The 18,472-nt window shown below is 37.2% G+C and overlaps 1 protein-coding gene across 1 annotated transcript; it reads left to right on the top strand.

The window, feature by feature from the left end:
- The first annotated feature begins 2,068 nt into the window (after nt 1-2,068).
- On the top strand, nt 2,069-18,126 carry LOC128246554 (organic anion transporter 3-like). Its single transcript, XM_052964815.1, has 15 exons — nt 2,069-2,190; nt 2,838-2,988; nt 4,013-4,112; nt 5,217-5,313; nt 6,100-6,199; nt 6,434-6,564; nt 6,842-7,041; nt 7,192-7,306; nt 7,489-7,673; nt 7,972-8,106; nt 8,335-8,420; nt 9,870-9,990; nt 10,292-10,364; nt 11,615-11,760; nt 16,681-18,126. Exons 2-15 carry the CDS (start codon nt 2,844-2,846, stop codon nt 16,772-16,774), a joined length of 1,728 nt encoding a protein of 575 aa, XP_052820775.1. The 5' UTR covers nt 2,069-2,190; nt 2,838-2,843; the 3' UTR covers nt 16,775-18,126.
- The last annotated feature ends 346 nt before the right edge of the window (nt 18,127-18,472 follow it).

The raw sequence follows: 18,472 nt of genomic DNA, 5'->3' as shown, positions 1-18,472 counted from the left end.
CGTCTGAAGTTTGGCATGTCAATGGTTTGCGTAGAGCCTCAGCATGGGGAGTTAGGTATGACAAATGGTTGTGCAGAACCTCAACGCAGGAAGTTTGGCATGGCTCTATGTTGAGTAGAACCTCAGCATGGGAAGTTCGGCATTCGATTGGCTGTGTAGAACCTCGCCGTGGTGCGTTGGGCATTAGATAGATTGTGTAGAACCTTACCGTTGAGAGTTGGGCATTATATATGTTGTGTAGAACCTCACCATGGGAGTTTGGCATTGAACGGGTTGTATAGAAACTCACTGTTGAGAGTTTGGTATGGGGTTGGTTGTGTAGAACCTCGTCGTTGAGAGTTTAGCATTGGGTCGGTTGTGTAGAGCCTCGCTGTTGGAAGTTTGAAAAAGTTTTTTTAGAACCTCATCGTAGTGAGTATGGCATTGGATGGGTTATTTAGAATCTCACTGTAAGGGGGGGGGATAGGTCAGTGGATGGGTTGTATAGAACCTCATCGTAGTGTGTTTGGCATTGGATTAGTTGTTGAGAACCTCATCGTAGTGAGTTTGGCATTGATTAGTTGTTGAGAACCTCATCGTAGTGAGTTTGGCATTGGATTAGATGTTTAGAACCTCATCGTAGTGAGTTTGGCATTGGATTAGCTGTTGAGAATCTCATCGTAGTGAGTTTGGCATTGGATTAGTTGTTGAGAACCTCAGTGTAGTGAGTTTGGCATTATATTGGTTGTTTAGAACCTAACCGTTGGGAGAAGGGCATTGTATGGCTTGTATAGGACCCAATCTTTGGGAGTTGGCCATTGAATGGGTTTTAAGAACCTCATCGTAGTGAGTTTGGCATTGGATTAGTTGTTGTAAACCCCATTGTAGTGAGTTTGGCACTGGATTGGTTGTTTAGAACCTCACCGTTGCGAGTAGGGCATTGTATGGCTTGTATAGGACCCAATCCTTGGGAGTTGGCCATTGAATGGGTTTGAATAACCGTATCGAAGCGAGTTTGGCATTGGAAAAGTTGTTGAGAACCTCGTCGTAGTGAGTTTGGCACTGGATTGGTTGTTTAGAATGCCACCGTTAACAGTAGGGCATTGGATGTGTTGCATAGGACCCAAGCGTTGGGAGTTGGCCATTGAATGGGTTGTGTCGAACCTCATCGTAGTGAGTTTGGCATTAGATTAAATGTTGAGAACCCAATCGTCGTGAGTTGGGCATTGTTGGGTGGGTTGTTTTGAATCTCACTGTTGGGAGTAGGGCATTGGATGGGTTGCATAAAACCCAAGCATTGGGAGTTGGCCATTGAATGGGTTGTGTCGAACATCATCGTAGTGAGTTTGGCATTGGATTAGATGTTGAGAACCTCATCGTCGTGTGTTGGGCATTTGGTGGGTTGTTAAGAATCTCACTGTTGGGAGTTGGCCATTGAATGGGTTGTGTCGAACCTCATCGTAGTGAGTTTGACTTTGGATTAGATGTTGAGAACCCCATCGTCGTGAGTTGGGCATTGGGTGGGTTGTTTAGAATCTCACTGTTGGGAGTAGGGCATGGATGGATTGCATAGAACCCAAGCGTTGAGAGTTGGCCATTGTATGGGTTGTGTCGAACATCATCGTAGTGAGTTTGGCATTGGATTAGATGTTGAGAACCCCATCGTCGTGAGTTGGGCATTGGATTAGTTGTTGAGAACCTCATCGTATTGAGCATGGCATTGGATTAGATGTTGAGAACCCCATCGCCGTGAGTTGGTCATTGAATGGGTTGTGTAGAACCTCATCGAACTAAGTTGGTCATTGGATGACTTTGAATATTGCCACAATTTAGATCGAGAATGCTTTCGTTTTCATTTTAACATTTGTAAAAGTTTGCTATCATCTGTTTTTGTTTAACATGTCCTACATGATTTGGTTTCATGAATTTAGAGTGACTGCATTTATCTAACGTCGAGACCGATATCTTCTTTCGATGATAGGGATGAAAGGAGTGAGTGACCTTCAAATATCCTCTTCACAATAATTTGTTTGATATGTAACATTAAGTAGTGACATATTATGACCATACTGTCTTCGGTATAGCTTTGAAGTATTGTTGATTGACCAGAAAGGAATAATTTAAGTATTGTTGATTGACCAGAAAGGAATAACTTAAACGTTACGTTGGAATATAAAAGCATTGCACTTTTCCTCGATTTTATAACAATAAGTAAGTTGAAGTTTTCATCTTCTGTGGAGTATGCAAAAGATAGTCATAAAAGTGAAAACAACACGAAACTTTATGGTGATTTATAGAAATTTATCAGTGAAATGATATTCCACTCTTTCAAACATTAAAATAACAATTAAATATTTTTCACTGCTTGGATTTCTTAGCCCTTTCTTACTACCAAATCAAACATCAATGTGCAAAGGGCTGGGACACAATGTGGCGCGCATGTCTGAAAAGCTATAATTGACCATTTCTAAGCCACTTGTGAAATATAGCTATTGGGGCTAACTCGGTAAAATAGATTGCTTCCTTACACTGAAATAAACAATTATTCTCTATCTAATATTAACTTTCTTTACATATTTAAAATAGAAAATAACCCTGCCGTTTGTAGTACCTCGTGATTTTCCTGTTCAACGAGAATTTCGATGTGTTAGAATGAATTTGTTAGATATTTGTCTCGAAACCTGTCAACTAGAAAAAATGGCATGTTCTGTTTGGTTGATACATCCTGTTTGCACGGCTATTGCCTTGTTTCCATTTAATAGTTAATTTGCATTTTAAATCCGTAAAATCTTAGCAACGGAAGCTGTAAATGCGATCTTACTCGGGTCATTAGCTACATAATATGATCCATCCGACAGGTCGGCATGGGTGGCAACGGGGAGCAGGTGGAGGTTGACCGGATATGGACGAGCCTTGGACCGTGGGGCCGCTACCAGATCAAACAGTACATCTCATATTGTCTCATCTGTATCTCCTGGGTCATACACCAACTCACCATTGTCTTTATAGGTATATTATCAAACGGGTACATTACATAAAGGTTTTTAGTAGTCTGGGGGTATTGATTCCCCAATATATAGACAAGGAATACATCTGTCAAAATCTCAACTTTAGTATGAGGTCTTTATAAGATCGCGTTCACCGGGAAATCGGTGATGTTTGCCTCTGAAACACATATACGGCACGCGGCAAAGGGAAATGAATAATGGTATTAATCATATTATCAAAATGTATCTCACAAGCCTTTTCTTAATCACTAGCAGGCCTGTGTATCCTGTAATGTCTTATTCATTGTTTAAGAGTAAACAAACGTATCTTCAGCTTCTTGCTTGGCTCGATGTCATTTTTGCGGGCTCGGGTAAGAATTTCATGCCTTGATTTGTTTGCTTTTCATTAAGCCGAGGTGATAATTGATTAGATATGCTTGATTGGTATCAAACTTTTTATGAAATTTAAATGGTTAAACAGTTTGAGCAAACATGCCTTCATTTTATTTTCTGTCTTTTATTGGCAGGAGTACAAACGTCAAAATCATGTCTTACATGTATATACTCTATGCGTTTTTATAAGGCTTTTTCTTATAAAAAATATTGAACTATATGGTTCTCCAAATGGAATAATTCATACAAATGGCAAATGCTGAGCAATCTAGAGAAAGACAGTGTACAACCTAAGCTATGCCTAATTGTTACCCACTTTGTAAATTGATTGTCTTTAGTTTTCGCATTGATGTTTTTATATCTAATTCGTAAATAAATAAGATAACAAATGATATTTTCATAGTATCGAATACGTCATGTTGCGAACTGTTCGATACAATGTCTAATATATACTCTTCTTTTGCGGAGATAATGTAGCAAATAACAAACGCGGTAAACATGACTTTCTTTAACGTGTCAAAGATACGCTCGATATTCTCGAGGCTCGAAGTATTTTTGCCGGTCTCTGGAATATCGAGCCAACGCGTTTTGATTGTATTTTGAAACACAATTGCTTCTTAATTTAGAAGTGCAACTTTTAATAATCTCATCAGGTTACCGACCCAATTTTCACTGCAAGGCGGGCCTGAACGACTCGCTGATAGCGAACAAGACGGGAGCCATCTTCGAATATGGGGAATGCAAGGTAGAAAGGTAGGATGATGATGATGATGATGATGATGATGATGATGATGATGATGATGATGATGATGATGATGATGATGATGATGATGATTTCAATGCTGTTTAATATTTTACAATATTTATAAGAAAAACTACAGAAACAAGCTCAGATGCCAAAAGTTAAAAAAATAAACGCCGTTTAATGGCACAGGGTAAACGCCAAAGACATATAAAACAAAAACAAACAATCACAAACAAGAAACATGGAACAACGGTACAAAACTCCACAAACAACACAGCACAAATATCCTATGTAAAAAAACTAGGTCTGTTTATAAAGGGTTATAAGGTACCGCATTGGAACGGTCAATACTGGCGGTTTTAGCCAGTTTGTATGCACAACCTCACTCTTATCCAAACAATCCCGAATAAAGTTAAAACGTAATAGGTAAATCTTATAAAAGTATGCATTAACTTGAGGAAACTTAATAAAAAACAAATAAAAGTGAACCCAAAGTACTTCAGTGATAAGGGATCCCGACTCTATCTAAGACGAAGGAATACAATTAAGAGTACCTAATGCAAAAAACTTTTCAAAGATACGATGCAGTCGTTGTTTGAAACTATGAACATCAAACACAGTCTGGCTTAGCAAATAAAAAGTTTAAAATGTGTGATCATAGAGTTTCATAATGAAAAGCATCATTTTACTAAAACTGGGAACAAAGAAAGGAAACATTATTTAAAATAAAAACACGACATTTATTTGCTAAATTTTTCTTCCAAATGATTACCTAAGTAAATTTTGAAAGAAAGAGACGTCAAAAGCTGGAACATTCCTAGCCAACCAGGAAAGACTTTAAAGATAAAACGAATCTGCAAAATATTCATAAAATCAAAGCACTGAAAGTGTAGGTATGCAAAGACGCCATATTCAACTTTATATTTTGTCTAAGGAATTCATCATCAAAAACAAGAAGGCAAGTAGTCTTCAAAGTTTTGCAGTTATATCTTCGGTTTAAATAAGAAATAAGCCAAGAGCAGGCATTGCTAGAGCACAAATGAATTCCGTTGATATGATAATGGTATTGACTATTCTGTTCTGACTATTCAAAGTATATGTAACCTTTTCAGATACGAAAACACGAGTACTGGGATGGTGAAAACCACGTCAGAATGCCAGCACGGTTGGACGTATGACATACCAACCGACCAATCCTTTGTCTCTGAGGTGGAAACATACCAATACTTAAACCGAAGTATTTTAACAGCCAATAAGTAGTTGTTGCATGATTACGTATTCATTATTAGTGATTCTGATGTGAAGTAATCATGTGTCTTTTTTGTTATTAAAATCTTTTTCTCATTCAACATTGCCTCGATATCCTACATTTAAGGCCTGTGTCCGTATTCCCCGATTTTTAAGTCCACAGTGTTTCGCCGGTTATGTATTTATAAGCATGCTCCCGTCCTCTTAAAAATCGCTTTGTTGGGATATTGTCTGTTAATCATGATGGCTTGGACATTTTCTTTACGGTACGACGTTTTCTACTTTTAAGGACTTTCTCTTTTTATTGTTGGGTTTGTTTACGATGAAAGTTTCGGTGTTTGCAATATAACTTTCTATGTTTTCAATGGGCCTTTCTATGTTTGCAATGGGATTTTCTATGTTTGCAATGGGACTTTCCTAGTTTGCAATATGACTTTCTATGTATGCAATTGGCCTTTCTGTGTTTGCAATAGGCCTCTATACATGCAATGGTACTTTTCTATGTTTCAATTGGACTTTCTATGTCTGCAATAGGACTTTCTATGTTTACAGTGAGATATATTTGCAATGGGACTTTTTATGTTTATAATGGCACTTTGTATTTTTACAGTGAACGTTTTAAGTATGTTTATATCGGTAATTTCTTCATTACTTCATAATGACATTTTCTGTTTTCAGTGGGACTTCCTTTGTTAAGCATGTATGTATCGTTTTCTCGGTTAACAGTGCATTTTGTTCTGTTTTTAGTGGGATTTCGTATGCGAGAAGGAGGAACTTGCGGAGATGACTCAGCTACTACTCTTCGTCGGAATGATTATTGGCACGTGCTTTTTCCCCACAATGTCTGGTAAGTTCACATTGGCATGTTGTAAACTTACTTTCATGCAAGAAGCTTATATACACATTCAAATCTTTACAAAAATTGCTTGCAGTACTGAAATGCATTCATGCATGGTTTGAGGGCTGACCTGTAAACATTATTTGCTAAGGGTAATATTTAAGTATATACATGAAATCTTCCAATTTATTTAATGGGGCAATGAAAAATGCAAATAATGTAACTGGATTATTCTACTTTCAGACCGTTTCGGCCGAAAGCCGGTAATGGTATTTAGTCATATATGTCTGTTTGCAATCGTTCTGGCGACGTCGTTCAGCCCCAACTACACGACATTCGTCGTCCTACGCATTCTTACCGGCGCCGTCACTCAGGTACACCTCTTTAGAAAGTTATCTCCCGAGCTGAGCCTTAGCAGAGGTGACCGACTTGTTGAATTTGACTGCTTCCGGAATTTCGTTAATGACCAGGATGCATTGGATTTAGTGGAGTAGTTTTAATGCGCTTTAGTAATATCCCGCGTAGTAAGAAATCGGTAACTTCGTGATTAGTCCTATAGAAGCGATTGTTTGTACGTGTGCCGATTATCACAGCTTATCACATATCTATATGAAATATATTACTAATGAACATTATATATTATTGATGTAGGGGGCGCTGTCGGGAACGACGTTGGCATCGGAGACGTTTCCCAAGGAATGCCGTCACCTGACGGAAGTGTTTGCACTGGTCGTATGGACAAGCAGCATCTGCATAATGTCTCCAATTGCGTACGCGCTACGTAATGTATCGTGGCGCTACCTCCAGATTACGTTCGCCCTGATGAGCGCATGGTCACTGTTACAGTGGTGGTACGTGTTTACACAATGACAATAGGCCTTGAAATTCAAATGTTATTGGCCTTACCAGTATTTTATATTGACAGCCGCAATATGTTAGCAAAACAACTACATACTACGTCTACGCTTTGACTGCTACATTGGAATAAACACTTTTGGCAGGTTTCTTGACGAGTCCTTGCGGTGGCTTATTGCCAACGGGAAGATGGACCAGGCGCGTAAGATCATCAGGAAGGCGTGCAGGTACAACCGGAAGGATTACCATACAGTTCTAAAGGTTACGCTATACAAACTTTTAAGGTTGAAATACGCTAGCTCCAACTCTAAAAAGTTATAAACGTTACATTCATATATCCCAATATAATAATCTTAGAATGTGTACATATTTGATGATCATATGATATCTGCACATACAAACATTACTTATAAGTAAAGAATAAGTGATATTTAATACTGTAGGATTCTGGACTGGACGAAGGCGGGGATGAGCACGTGCGACTTAGCAAAGATGGTGGCGCCCTGCAACTGGATGCCATAGCCGCTCCCACTCCGATACCGGACGTGTTCGTGGAAAAATACACTATCTGTGATATGTTCAAGAACAAGATGATCCGAAATGTCTCTTTTATTATATGGTACACATGGTAGGTTGTGGATTTAGCGTGTTTATCTTTTGATAGAATTCTACCTGTAACACCGCTGTTGAACTTTTGTGTGTCTTCGGATTTTCATCATACTGTTGACTTTGTGTGGTATGAAGCCACTGTGGAACATACACCCTCAGCTTATTAAAGCGATACGTATGTACTGCTTATGCCACTGTGCACCGCCACTGCAGGATTGTTGACAATCTGGTGGTTATGACCTCCTCCATTCTTTACGGTGACAAATTAATACACTATAAAGATATGTTATAAAACTGCTTTATGTTCCACTCCTCAGGATTGTTGACAGTCTGGTGTATTACGGTCTTTACATGATATCGTCAGATTTGTACGGTGATCGCTACATCAACTTTTTCCTCAGCGCCCTCATCGAGTACCCCGCCAGCGTGTTCGAGTACTTCGCACTAGTCAAGTTCGTACGAGTATGATAACATATCATAGTGATGTTTAATATGCCGTGTTACCAAAATGAAGCCATTAGTCGTTATAATGATTGCATGTTGGTGTCTGCTGTCTCTCCTGTGACTCTATTGTTTCTGTATTATTCGAAAAGCTTTTTGAAAATGTTTGAATTTGAAGAATACATTTTTATGTGTTCTTTCGCTTGCTTGTATAAGTGTATTCTCTTTCCAATCCACAGAATCGGACGGAAGTGGACATGTGTGATCTGCCATAGCGTTGCCGCCATTGCCCTCATCGTTGCCACCGCCTTCCGATACAGCGCAGGTGAGGACAAAAATGGGACTTTAGCAATAGCATATTAAAAGTAACCAAAATTCAAGCAGCAACAATAGCATCAACGATAACGAAGTCATAGGACATACAATTCCATTCCTGTATTCGGGGCAGTAGCCACCGCATCCCCGTTTATTGAAACAAAGGCGTTTTCTTATGACCTTTTTTCTACGGGGACCGCATAACTGGAATCTATCCCACCAAAGTTGTCCCGAAACTCCACGGTCAACACGATGCCTGTCACCCTGCTTGCACGACAGACGCTTTACTAAAGGTCGTTCGGTTTAAGTCGTAACATTCTAGGCGTAACTACATTCTTGGCGTTATCTGCGTTTCAAAAAAAATATCGTAAGGACACTTATCGCATACATTCTTTGAGCGTTTTATCAACGGTCGCAACTTAAATCGCAAATTTTCGTAACTAGTGTTTACGATCGTTAAATACGGTACGATTTACTATTGTTGATAAGACGCTCACTCTGCCCGTAACTTTATGATTGAGCCCGAGCACTCTTAAGCAGCGTCAGGTTTACGACTAAAATCTCTTATTAAAACGGGTTTTACATGCAATCTTAGGCCAGCTCGATTTCCTTAAATTTTAATCAACAGATTTAAAGAAAATTGCCAGAGTTTTAACATGTACCGTACATACAATTAAAGAAAATGAAGTATTTTATATAATATTTAGGAATAGATCCATTCGGCCAGTGGCTAACTTAACTTAGGACAATGGCTTTAAATTGTACAAATAAGCTGGTGTTTTCATCTAGTCATTGGTAATAATGACAAACTTTGCCGCCTGTTGACCCCATGTGCAATTGGTTTAATTTGAAACTATTGCTTGCTCATTAAGAATATGTAAGGCAAATGACTTAAAACATATAACGATAAACGTTTACAATTTCTTTATCTTCACATTAAACCCTTTCAATTGATAACAAGCTAATATTGGGTAACCATGCATAAAATTCACATTTAGTGTAAATAGGATACCTTGCATCAGGATATGAATTAAGACGTTTATTTAAATTCGAACATGTTTTCCCGATATACCTTAGGTGAGACCAACAACTGGAGAAGTCCAGTTAAGCCTGGTTAGGGGGATGAGCAAGTGCATTCAACAAACGTAGACAGGTAAATCAGCGACGGCATGAATCATACATGAATACGGCGATGCTGGCAACGGGAGCGCAATTTCGGGCGAATTGGCATTGCTGGGCATACCCATTTATTGCACATTTTATCAATGGCTTTTTCGTTACATGTGACTTTACATGGGTTTCATATTCCATCATACAGATGGACACGCAGTTATGCTGGCGCCAGAAAGACATTTCTGCTGATTGTTAAAATGGGCATACTCATTTGATAGTCAGTCAATAAATGAATAATTCTTTTCATGTAGAGTTATCTTTGTTATTGTGTTGTTCCGCTATACAGATGGGCATGAGGGTATGATGGTAGCGGGGACGGCATTCACGCTGATCGGCAAGATGGGCATCACGGGCGCCTTCAGCTCCGCCTTCGTTGTTACCCCTGAACTTTACCCGACCAACCTCAGGTAGAACATCGTGGGGGACATTTTTATTCCCTCTTTGTGTCATTGAGTAAGTTTTGATATTCATCGACCTTCTTTGCTCCATTTTAGTCAATAATGTGTACAAATACATTTACTCGTGTGTGCCTAACCCATGAAGAAAATGGTAGATTACTATATACTCCTGGGAATATACGTGTTAAGATAATACCAGTTTGAATATCCCTGACCGATATTGCCACTTATCCATTTACTCTGTGGTAGAACACAATAAAGGGGATGGCAACTGTTTATTGTCTCACATTTAGTAACGATATATTTATAGAAACACGGGCCTCGGCGCCGCGTCCTTAATGGGCAAGATCGGGGCAATGATCGCACCATTCTCCAGAAATGCGGTACGCGGTGAATAAGATTACGTTCTCCACTCCGCACAAATAACATTCCCCCCCCCCCCCTTTCAGTCGCACAAACATTCTTTTCCCATATTTCGGTCGCACAAACAACACTTTCGTTACCTATTTCGGTCGCAGAAACTACGCTTTCTCCGCTATTTCGATCGCATATATAACACTTTGGCCCCTATTTCGTTGGCACAACAACACTTTCGTCCCATATTTCATTCGAACAAACAATAATTTCGTCTCCTAGTTCAGTCGGAGAAACAACCCTTTCCCCTATTTAAAGGGACTGTACACCAGATTGGCACCAAACAAAGTTTTTTTCTGTAACGGATCTCAGGACAATTATCTAATAGAATGTGTTACGCTTTGATATCCTGATTGTAAAAAAAGTACCAAAATGTAAAAAAAAATGATTCGGAGACCGGGTTCGCACCCGTGTCGCCAAAATTGCAGTCCAGCGTCGTATCCACTGAGCCACGACGGCTAACTCTGATTGGGTGACATAATTAAGCTATAAACCAACCTCGGTAATATCACGTGATAACACCGACTAGCCAATCACGCATAAGGAATGAATTCTACCTGGTAGACTTATCCAGTAATCCTTTTTAATAGAAAAATACGAAATAACTGCGAAACTGAAATAAATTGTAAACTATGAGGTACTTCAGTCAGTAAGTTTCAATGCATTGTACACATCGATGCCAAGTTTATGTCAGTTTTCGACAATTTCTTTTTTTCGCTTTTTTATCATCCCTTTTAACATCATCTTCGTCCTCTATTTCGGTTGCAAAAACAACACTTTCATCAAAATTCAGTTTCTCCACACATTGTGAAACGGCCTTTTTCACTCGCTCATCTTTTATGTAAAATTTCGTCCTCTAATCGCACAAAATCACTTCTGTCCATCATTTCACTCACAAAAAACACTCGTCGCCTATTTCGCTCGCACAAACAGATCTTTTGTCTTCTATTTTGGTAACATGTACAGCAGCCCCCTTTTTTTCGCTCGCAAGAAAAACACTTCTGTAACCGATTTTGCTCGCACAATCACATCTTTCGTCCTCTAATATTGTCACACAAACAACATTATTATTTCCTACTTTTGTCACACAAGTACACGTTTGTCGCCTTTTTCGTTAGCACAAACAAAACTTTCGTCCCCTGTTGCACTCGCACAACACACACACATGTTTCGTCCGCTTTTTTGGTCACACAAACAACACTTTTGTACAAACTTACAGTCGCACAAGATTCGCTGGCTACCGGGTGCGGTATATGCGGTGCTGTGTATATTTGTGGTCTTCCTGTTTGCCTTCGTACCGGAAACAAACGGCGTTGAGCTCCCGCAGACGGTGGATGAGTTGGCAGCCTGGTACCGCGTAAACAAGTACCTATCTTTAATTTATTTGTTTGAACAATTTTATGTAAGTTTTAAGTGAAAAATATATATGCTGAAATTAATTATGCTACGATTAATCGGAAATCTACGGGAACTGTATCTTCTTGTAAACAAAAACACCCCGATTTTTCGTGTGTTTTAACCACATGTGCCTACAACTTTGGTGAAAGGAAACTGCAGTCCCAATTTGCTCTTATCGTTAATTTGGACAATGGTTCAAATGACTATAAAACTGAACTTATGTTTCAAATCTGACAAAAATAATTTATGAATAATGATAAGGTGAGCATGACTTCTCACCATTTTTTGTTAATATTATTGACAATTGAACTTAATTAACAAACACTTTTTAAGGTAACTCTTACTGGTTTAATATAGAGAGAAGGTTTTTTGTCAGAGGGAAAACATTTGTTGACAAAAAGAGGTGATATGTTAACAAATAAAAGGCACTTTTCATATTCATACATACTAATTAAGGAATTTATGACACGTAACCATTCAAATGGTCTTCTCTCGCAAAAGATATTAAAAATCGTTGTTATGAAGTGTTTAATCGTAATTTGCATTTCGTTTGTAATGTTTTTTGAATTTACATTGTCTGTATCTGTCTAACATATTTCAAGATAATCCAAACCTCTATGTGTCTAACGCAAAACCGCAATAAGCTTTCCTGGATTTCGATTACGAAACTAAACATGTAAATGTCAACTTATCACTGAAATGTTACGTCGTTTGTAATGGAATTATCTTCATTTGTTGCACATCGGAATTTGTATATTGCTTAAGTTTAAACTGCGATACGATAAAACTAGTATTTGATTACGAAACTGAAGATGAGCTTGTCAATGCTAGCTCCAACTAATCACGGAACAGTTACTTCCCTTTACTCTGAAATTGCCATTTGTACGAAGGTGGAAATCACATGGCTCAGAAGCATAAATTCACATCAATATTTCTGTGTGTAGTGATGTTTACACGGGGGACACATTGAAAAGTGGAATTTGCTGTACAGTTTTCAACTTCAGTACAGAAACGGACGAGAATGGGACATTGAATTTGGCTTGGTTGTCTAAACACAATGTAGTTATACCAACATTTCGCTAACTATTGTAAAGGGTATTGACTCCTCTTTTCATGTCACCTTTTTAAAAATGCATTGTTTCAATGTTGATTAAGCAATTTGAAAAAAACTGGACTCTACTTTAGTGAAATCTGGTAAGTTTGAGTTACATACCTTGTTTCTGTCGTGTATATAATATACTCAGATGTGTTGTTTATCTCATTTTTGTACCCAAAATGGTATTAGTCAACATGTTAGACACAAACAATGAACCAGATGTCTTGGGTTGAAATGAGCTTGGGACAACGGGTCGATGTCACAATTATCTACACCTTGCCAAATGAACCTATAAGTCACCTTATTACAAACGTGAGCTATATTTTACCCACCAAGGTCAAATATTGATACCATCGTTATGTTGGCAAACAATATGCATTAAATAATGTTGTCCATAATAATAAAGGATCCGCATATAAATAGACGCTTCAACATTTGACGTTTTTGTTTGCTTGCTTATGTTAAGGTGGCACGCGACGTTGAGCGAATTTTCGAGTTAATGTCTTTAAATTATTAGGACTGTTTTTACATTTTTAATATTCGAAACAGTTTTGAAGCTACGAGTCTTCATCAATTCCTTGTTTATTGCTATGAAATTTCCCTCTCAAGTGTGTCTTGTGGAAACGTTCATGTATTTTTATTCCTCTTGTTTAAAATATTTTATTTTTAATGCATCTTAAAGGTCAATTTTCAGGTAAAAAACGGCGACGTGTTTCGCTGAAAAAATGTATTACAAATCTCCTGATATAAATTAACTGTGACATACAATTCACGACCCCCCCCCCCCTCCCAAAAAAACAAAACAAACAAAAGACTTCTAAGTTTCCTTTCAATGTCAATATTGGAGGAAAAATGTAATTAAATACGCTCAAATGCACTACCTTGACGAGAAATGTTCATTAGGGTTTACCCCCAATCACCCTGTCGATAATTAGTTTATTTTCAACTCTGAGGCTCAACTGTCAAACGAGCGTGACCCTAAGTAACAACCCCCCTAACGTTAATTCGTTGAACCGCCCCTGATAAGAAGCTTGCATGCGATCTATAGCGGTCAGTTTTTTTATCAACCGCCCCTGATAAGAAACTTGCATGCGATCTATAGCGGTCAGGTTTTTGTTTTATCTAAGTTTATCGATTATCGTTGTATGAAAAACACCAAATACAATTAATAAATGTAATTAATTATGACCATATGATTGAAGTTTGGTATTGAATATAACCCTCGACATACTTTCAACGAGGGTCATTCGTCATGCAACGAACAGTCATTAATTAGAGGGGGGGGGGGGGGGGTCAGTTTTTATTGTTAAAAAATGATCCTTCATGCGTTAAACAGTAAAAATGATTACTGAGGTCAAAATTGAATGATACACCGGCGTTAACATGAAACTTACTAAAATATTAAGCATTGCATATTGCATATTGTATTTAATATTATTTTTCTGTAATCTCATCTTGTTAAGGGTTGTTATAGCTCACACACACATGTACGCACGTGTACGCCCTCATACTTGTGCGCACGCCCATACACATGCACGCAATAAGATAAAATATGTATTTCAAGTGGTAAAAATGGTGAGGGGTTGAGCGTGCGTGCGTGCCTGCCTTTTTGCGTACCTGCTTGTGCATGTGTGTGTTTGTAGCAACGACCCTAAACAAAATGAGCTTATAATAACTATTTAATGTGTTCATTTATAATCAGCGCAATTCTGATTGAATCATGTTTACTTTTCGGATTTCAACAGAAAAAGATATTGTTGAATTTTTAATTTAATAAAAAAACCCAATAATTTATCAGAGTTTTATTCAGAACTTAACTCTCTCAAGTTTCTAACATGACCATCTTATTAACATAAAAATAGTTCGATGAACGTCATGTTAAACTTTGTAATACAATAAGTCTAAAATAAAAAAAACCGGTATAGGGTTTAGATTATTTGATGTTGCGCAAAAACGAAGTCGGTAAGGTACACTTTCATGTCATGTTATTGGTTATAAAATTTTGAATAGATATAATTAAAAAAAAATGAATAAGAGTTTTTCAAAAACATTCAGCCGTTGGCATTTTAGACGCATTTAAAATAAAATACGTAAAACAAAATACCCTATGCATGGCTAAGTTATAGATTGGACACAAGCGCCAATGGTCACAGCCACCTGCCTGCCCAATGCCATATCCAAATCTATTAACTAGGTTTTCCACTTTTCCTTTGGAAAAGTTGGTTAAAAATAATTCTCAATTAAAATACATTGTCATATCTCATGCCATGAAAATGACTCGACAAGGCGACTTGAAAAATAACTCACAAAATGAATATAGGTATTTGTAATCAAATATAAACTACAGCTATCACTCTTGCAATGACCACACGATTGGCCTTGGCCATCTAAGTTCTGGAAGAAAATTTACAAAACACCTACAAATTTACAAAACCCCTACACCGTTTTGTAAACCATTTCAGCACCAAATATGTCACAGAAAATTCCAGCCAGCGCCAGATTTATTTTAGGCTTTCTCAGACTTTAACGCCTACCTTTTCTAAACTTGCAGATTTTCCCTTATTTTTTTGAGATATCTTGTTCAAATTTAGACAAGTAATAGAAAACATTAACATATATACAAAAGACACTTTTATTTCTTTTGAAACGCAAATACTGATTGTGTCAATATTCATATATAGCAAAAAATATTTCAAGAAAATACAAAAATATGCAATATTTCTTTCATGGACAAAAACCAATCAGCATAAATATTTAACATTTGAATGATTTCCATATATAGTTAAATATACAAATGAACATCTAAAAATCTACAAACATTTATTCGCAACACAAAGAAAGTGTTATTGATACCTTTTTCCAATTAAATAGTCTGATACATTTTTTCCCTTTTGACTAATATTTACTAAATATACACAATCCGGCTTGTGTGATGTTTTTGTGTGAATGGTAAAACTAATGGGATTGCATTAAGCACATAGGAATTTCAATCAGGTTAATTTTTAGCGTCATCCTACTGTCCGTAAACATTGACTCATCGACGACCAATGCCTACACCACGAGCACGCCCTCGTTGCCTCATGGGTACAGGAATGTCATGATCCGCGTCGGAGGAATCTGAAATTTTAATAAGCAATATTATACATAAATGTTCAGTGTAGTATAATGTAGTATGCATTATTGAAACAGTTTGATGATAACACAAGAAAACTGGTGCTCGTTTCTTAGCCAAACTTTATTTTCTATGACTGTACATGCATTGCATATGAATTAAATAAGCACTATACTTTGATCTGTAGCAAAATAAAGAAAAAAACATGCATAGATCATAAAATGTATATTTTTGAAGGAAAACATAATACAAAAAATACATCATATTTTCTATGTTAACAGCAAAACAACAAAGACGTTAAAAATACACAAAGATTTTTTTTTGCTTTTCTGAAGAAATAGGTGCGGGATAAGCGATGAACAAGTTATTGATTTGGTGAGGCTTTAGTTGACATTTACACGTTTAGTTTCGTAAACGAAATCCTCTTAAGCGTTTTGCAGTTTGGCGTTAAGCGTTAGACACATAGCGGTTTGGAACATGCTGAAATAGCCTAATACAGGCAAGGTCAATTCAAGAAGCACGGAAAACGAAATGTAAATAACGATATAACACCTTTTTACAACGAATTAAACAATGCGTGAATAGAATGTATTGTAACAGATTATATATCAATCAAAAACCGCTCCATATTTTACAGCTTAAATTACATTTATAATGATAAATTAACGATTTATTCCAGATTCGAGTTGAAGATGGGTAAAAACCGAAACGCGAAGAAAATAGCCCAGCAGAAGTTGAGGCAGAACTCGGCGACGTACGATGATAGTCTTTAGGACCAGCGCACACCGCCTGTTGTCTTCAACAAACATTATGGACCCATGTTTTAAAATTGAATGCGTACAGCACGTACAATGCTAAGGGCACGCGGAAGTTAAATAACCTTGTCGAACGTAAACATTACAGAACAGTATTCCTTCTTCGTAATTGTTGATATATTTGGAATAGCTGCGTTCAGGTGGCATAGCTTTGTGCCACCCGGTGAAGTTGGCCAGCATCATCTTCATATTTCAAATATATAGCCCCTGTGATATAAGTTTAATGATATTTCACTCAAAGCCTGTGTTTATTTCACAGTGTCTATCAATTTGTTTCCAAGTCTGTGCAAATTATTAATTGTACTTTAATAATATTAAGTTCTTGCATAAACGAAATGGGTACCCTTTACATGGGTCTTCCCAGCCCTCGATTAGATAACTCACGGCTTATGCTCTGGTTGGAAATATCAATTTGCTCCGTGTGCATGTGGAAGATTCTTATTTTATCTATGTGTCTTTGATATATGTTTTAAATTTTTGTACAAAATATGAAATGTTCCATATGTGACCAATTACTTTAAGACAAAAAAATCCATGTTTGAGCATTAACAATCAATTCTCCAAGTCATTATGACCCAAGAAGAACAGTTCAATTTGGTGGTGGTGGTGGTGGTGGTGGTAGTAGTTGTGGTGTTGGTGGTTGGTTTAGAGAATATATGGTCTGTGCGTGCCGCTTGGCGTCATTATGGCTTGACCTCACCGCTCCTTTTTATGGTGCTTATGCAAAATTTAGAAGACTAAAAAAGCGGGATTTACCCTCACCAGTGGATGAGAATTTAGAGAAATCGTGTCTGTGTAACAACAATGAATATCATTCGGCCAACACGGTCAAATGGAGGCATTTAATGACGATTAACATTCCAAGCGGCCTTTAAGATGACTACCAAATGTACGAAAATGTTAAATTTCTTATCATTCCTCAATTTGTTTAATCGTTTTTCAAAACACTTCTAATGTTATTTATCCAGATGACACCAAAAATTGGGCATTTCTTTCAAAGTGTGCACTGGCTTGACATTTGGTCAACACTAAGAGTAGTGTTTGTTCAATACTATAATCTTAAAACGAAGAGTATTCGATTCTGGTGTACACTATTTTTTATTGCAAAAAAGCATTTGTTTTATCACCATTTGGGATGAAATATTATGAGAGGGTTAAGTGAAGTCAATTGTAATTAAGTACGCGCTGATTAGTTTAAACTTCTTAAACATACTAGGCCTTTAAGAAAGTCATGATATATATAAAAAAGTGGTTTTGACTATTTCCGTACTTAATTCAGAATATATATTTCATTGATGTTGCATATTTGTTGTTGCAATCAATCCAATGTTGTTGTTTTTTCATACTAGGGGTATATGATGTTTAAAGGGTTAAGAAAGGTAATTTGGATATACATAAACTTAGATAAGTTTGCATTTCTAATACATAGTTGGCCTTTTAAAGTCTTGCAAATTTTAAGATGAACTTATTCATCCAATTTTGTTCCCCGCTAGAATATAAATACACTTTTTTATTGAAACGCAATACAAAAGGGTCACTGTGGATGATCTAAATTTGTTAAGAATGTGTACATGCACATTTAACTGTACAATGTCTTACACAGATTTCTTTAGTACAAGGTGTTTCATGATATATGTTACCTTAACAAGCTAATAT

The sequence above is a fragment of the Mya arenaria genome, chromosome 9, assembly GCF_026914265.1.
Source record: "Mya arenaria isolate MELC-2E11 chromosome 9, ASM2691426v1".
NCBI lineage: Eukaryota > Metazoa > Mollusca > Bivalvia > Myida > Myidae > Mya > Mya arenaria.
Note: the sequence above shows the minus strand (reverse complement) of the source record. Positions and strands in the feature narration are given on the sequence as shown.

Excerpts from the sequence above, each read along its gene's own strand:
- LOC128246554 (XM_052964815.1), top strand. The coding sequence starts at position 2,844 with ATGGGTGGCAACGGGGAGCAGGTGGAGGTTGACCGGATATGGACGAGC. Across the intron at positions 5,314-6,099 it reads ACCAATCCTTTGTCTCTGAG|TGGGATTTCGTATGCGAGAA; the intron begins GTGGAAACATAC and ends TTCTGTTTTTAG. Across the intron at positions 7,307-7,488 it reads ATTACCATACAGTTCTAAAG|GATTCTGGACTGGACGAAGG; the intron begins GTTACGCTATAC and ends TTAATACTGTAG.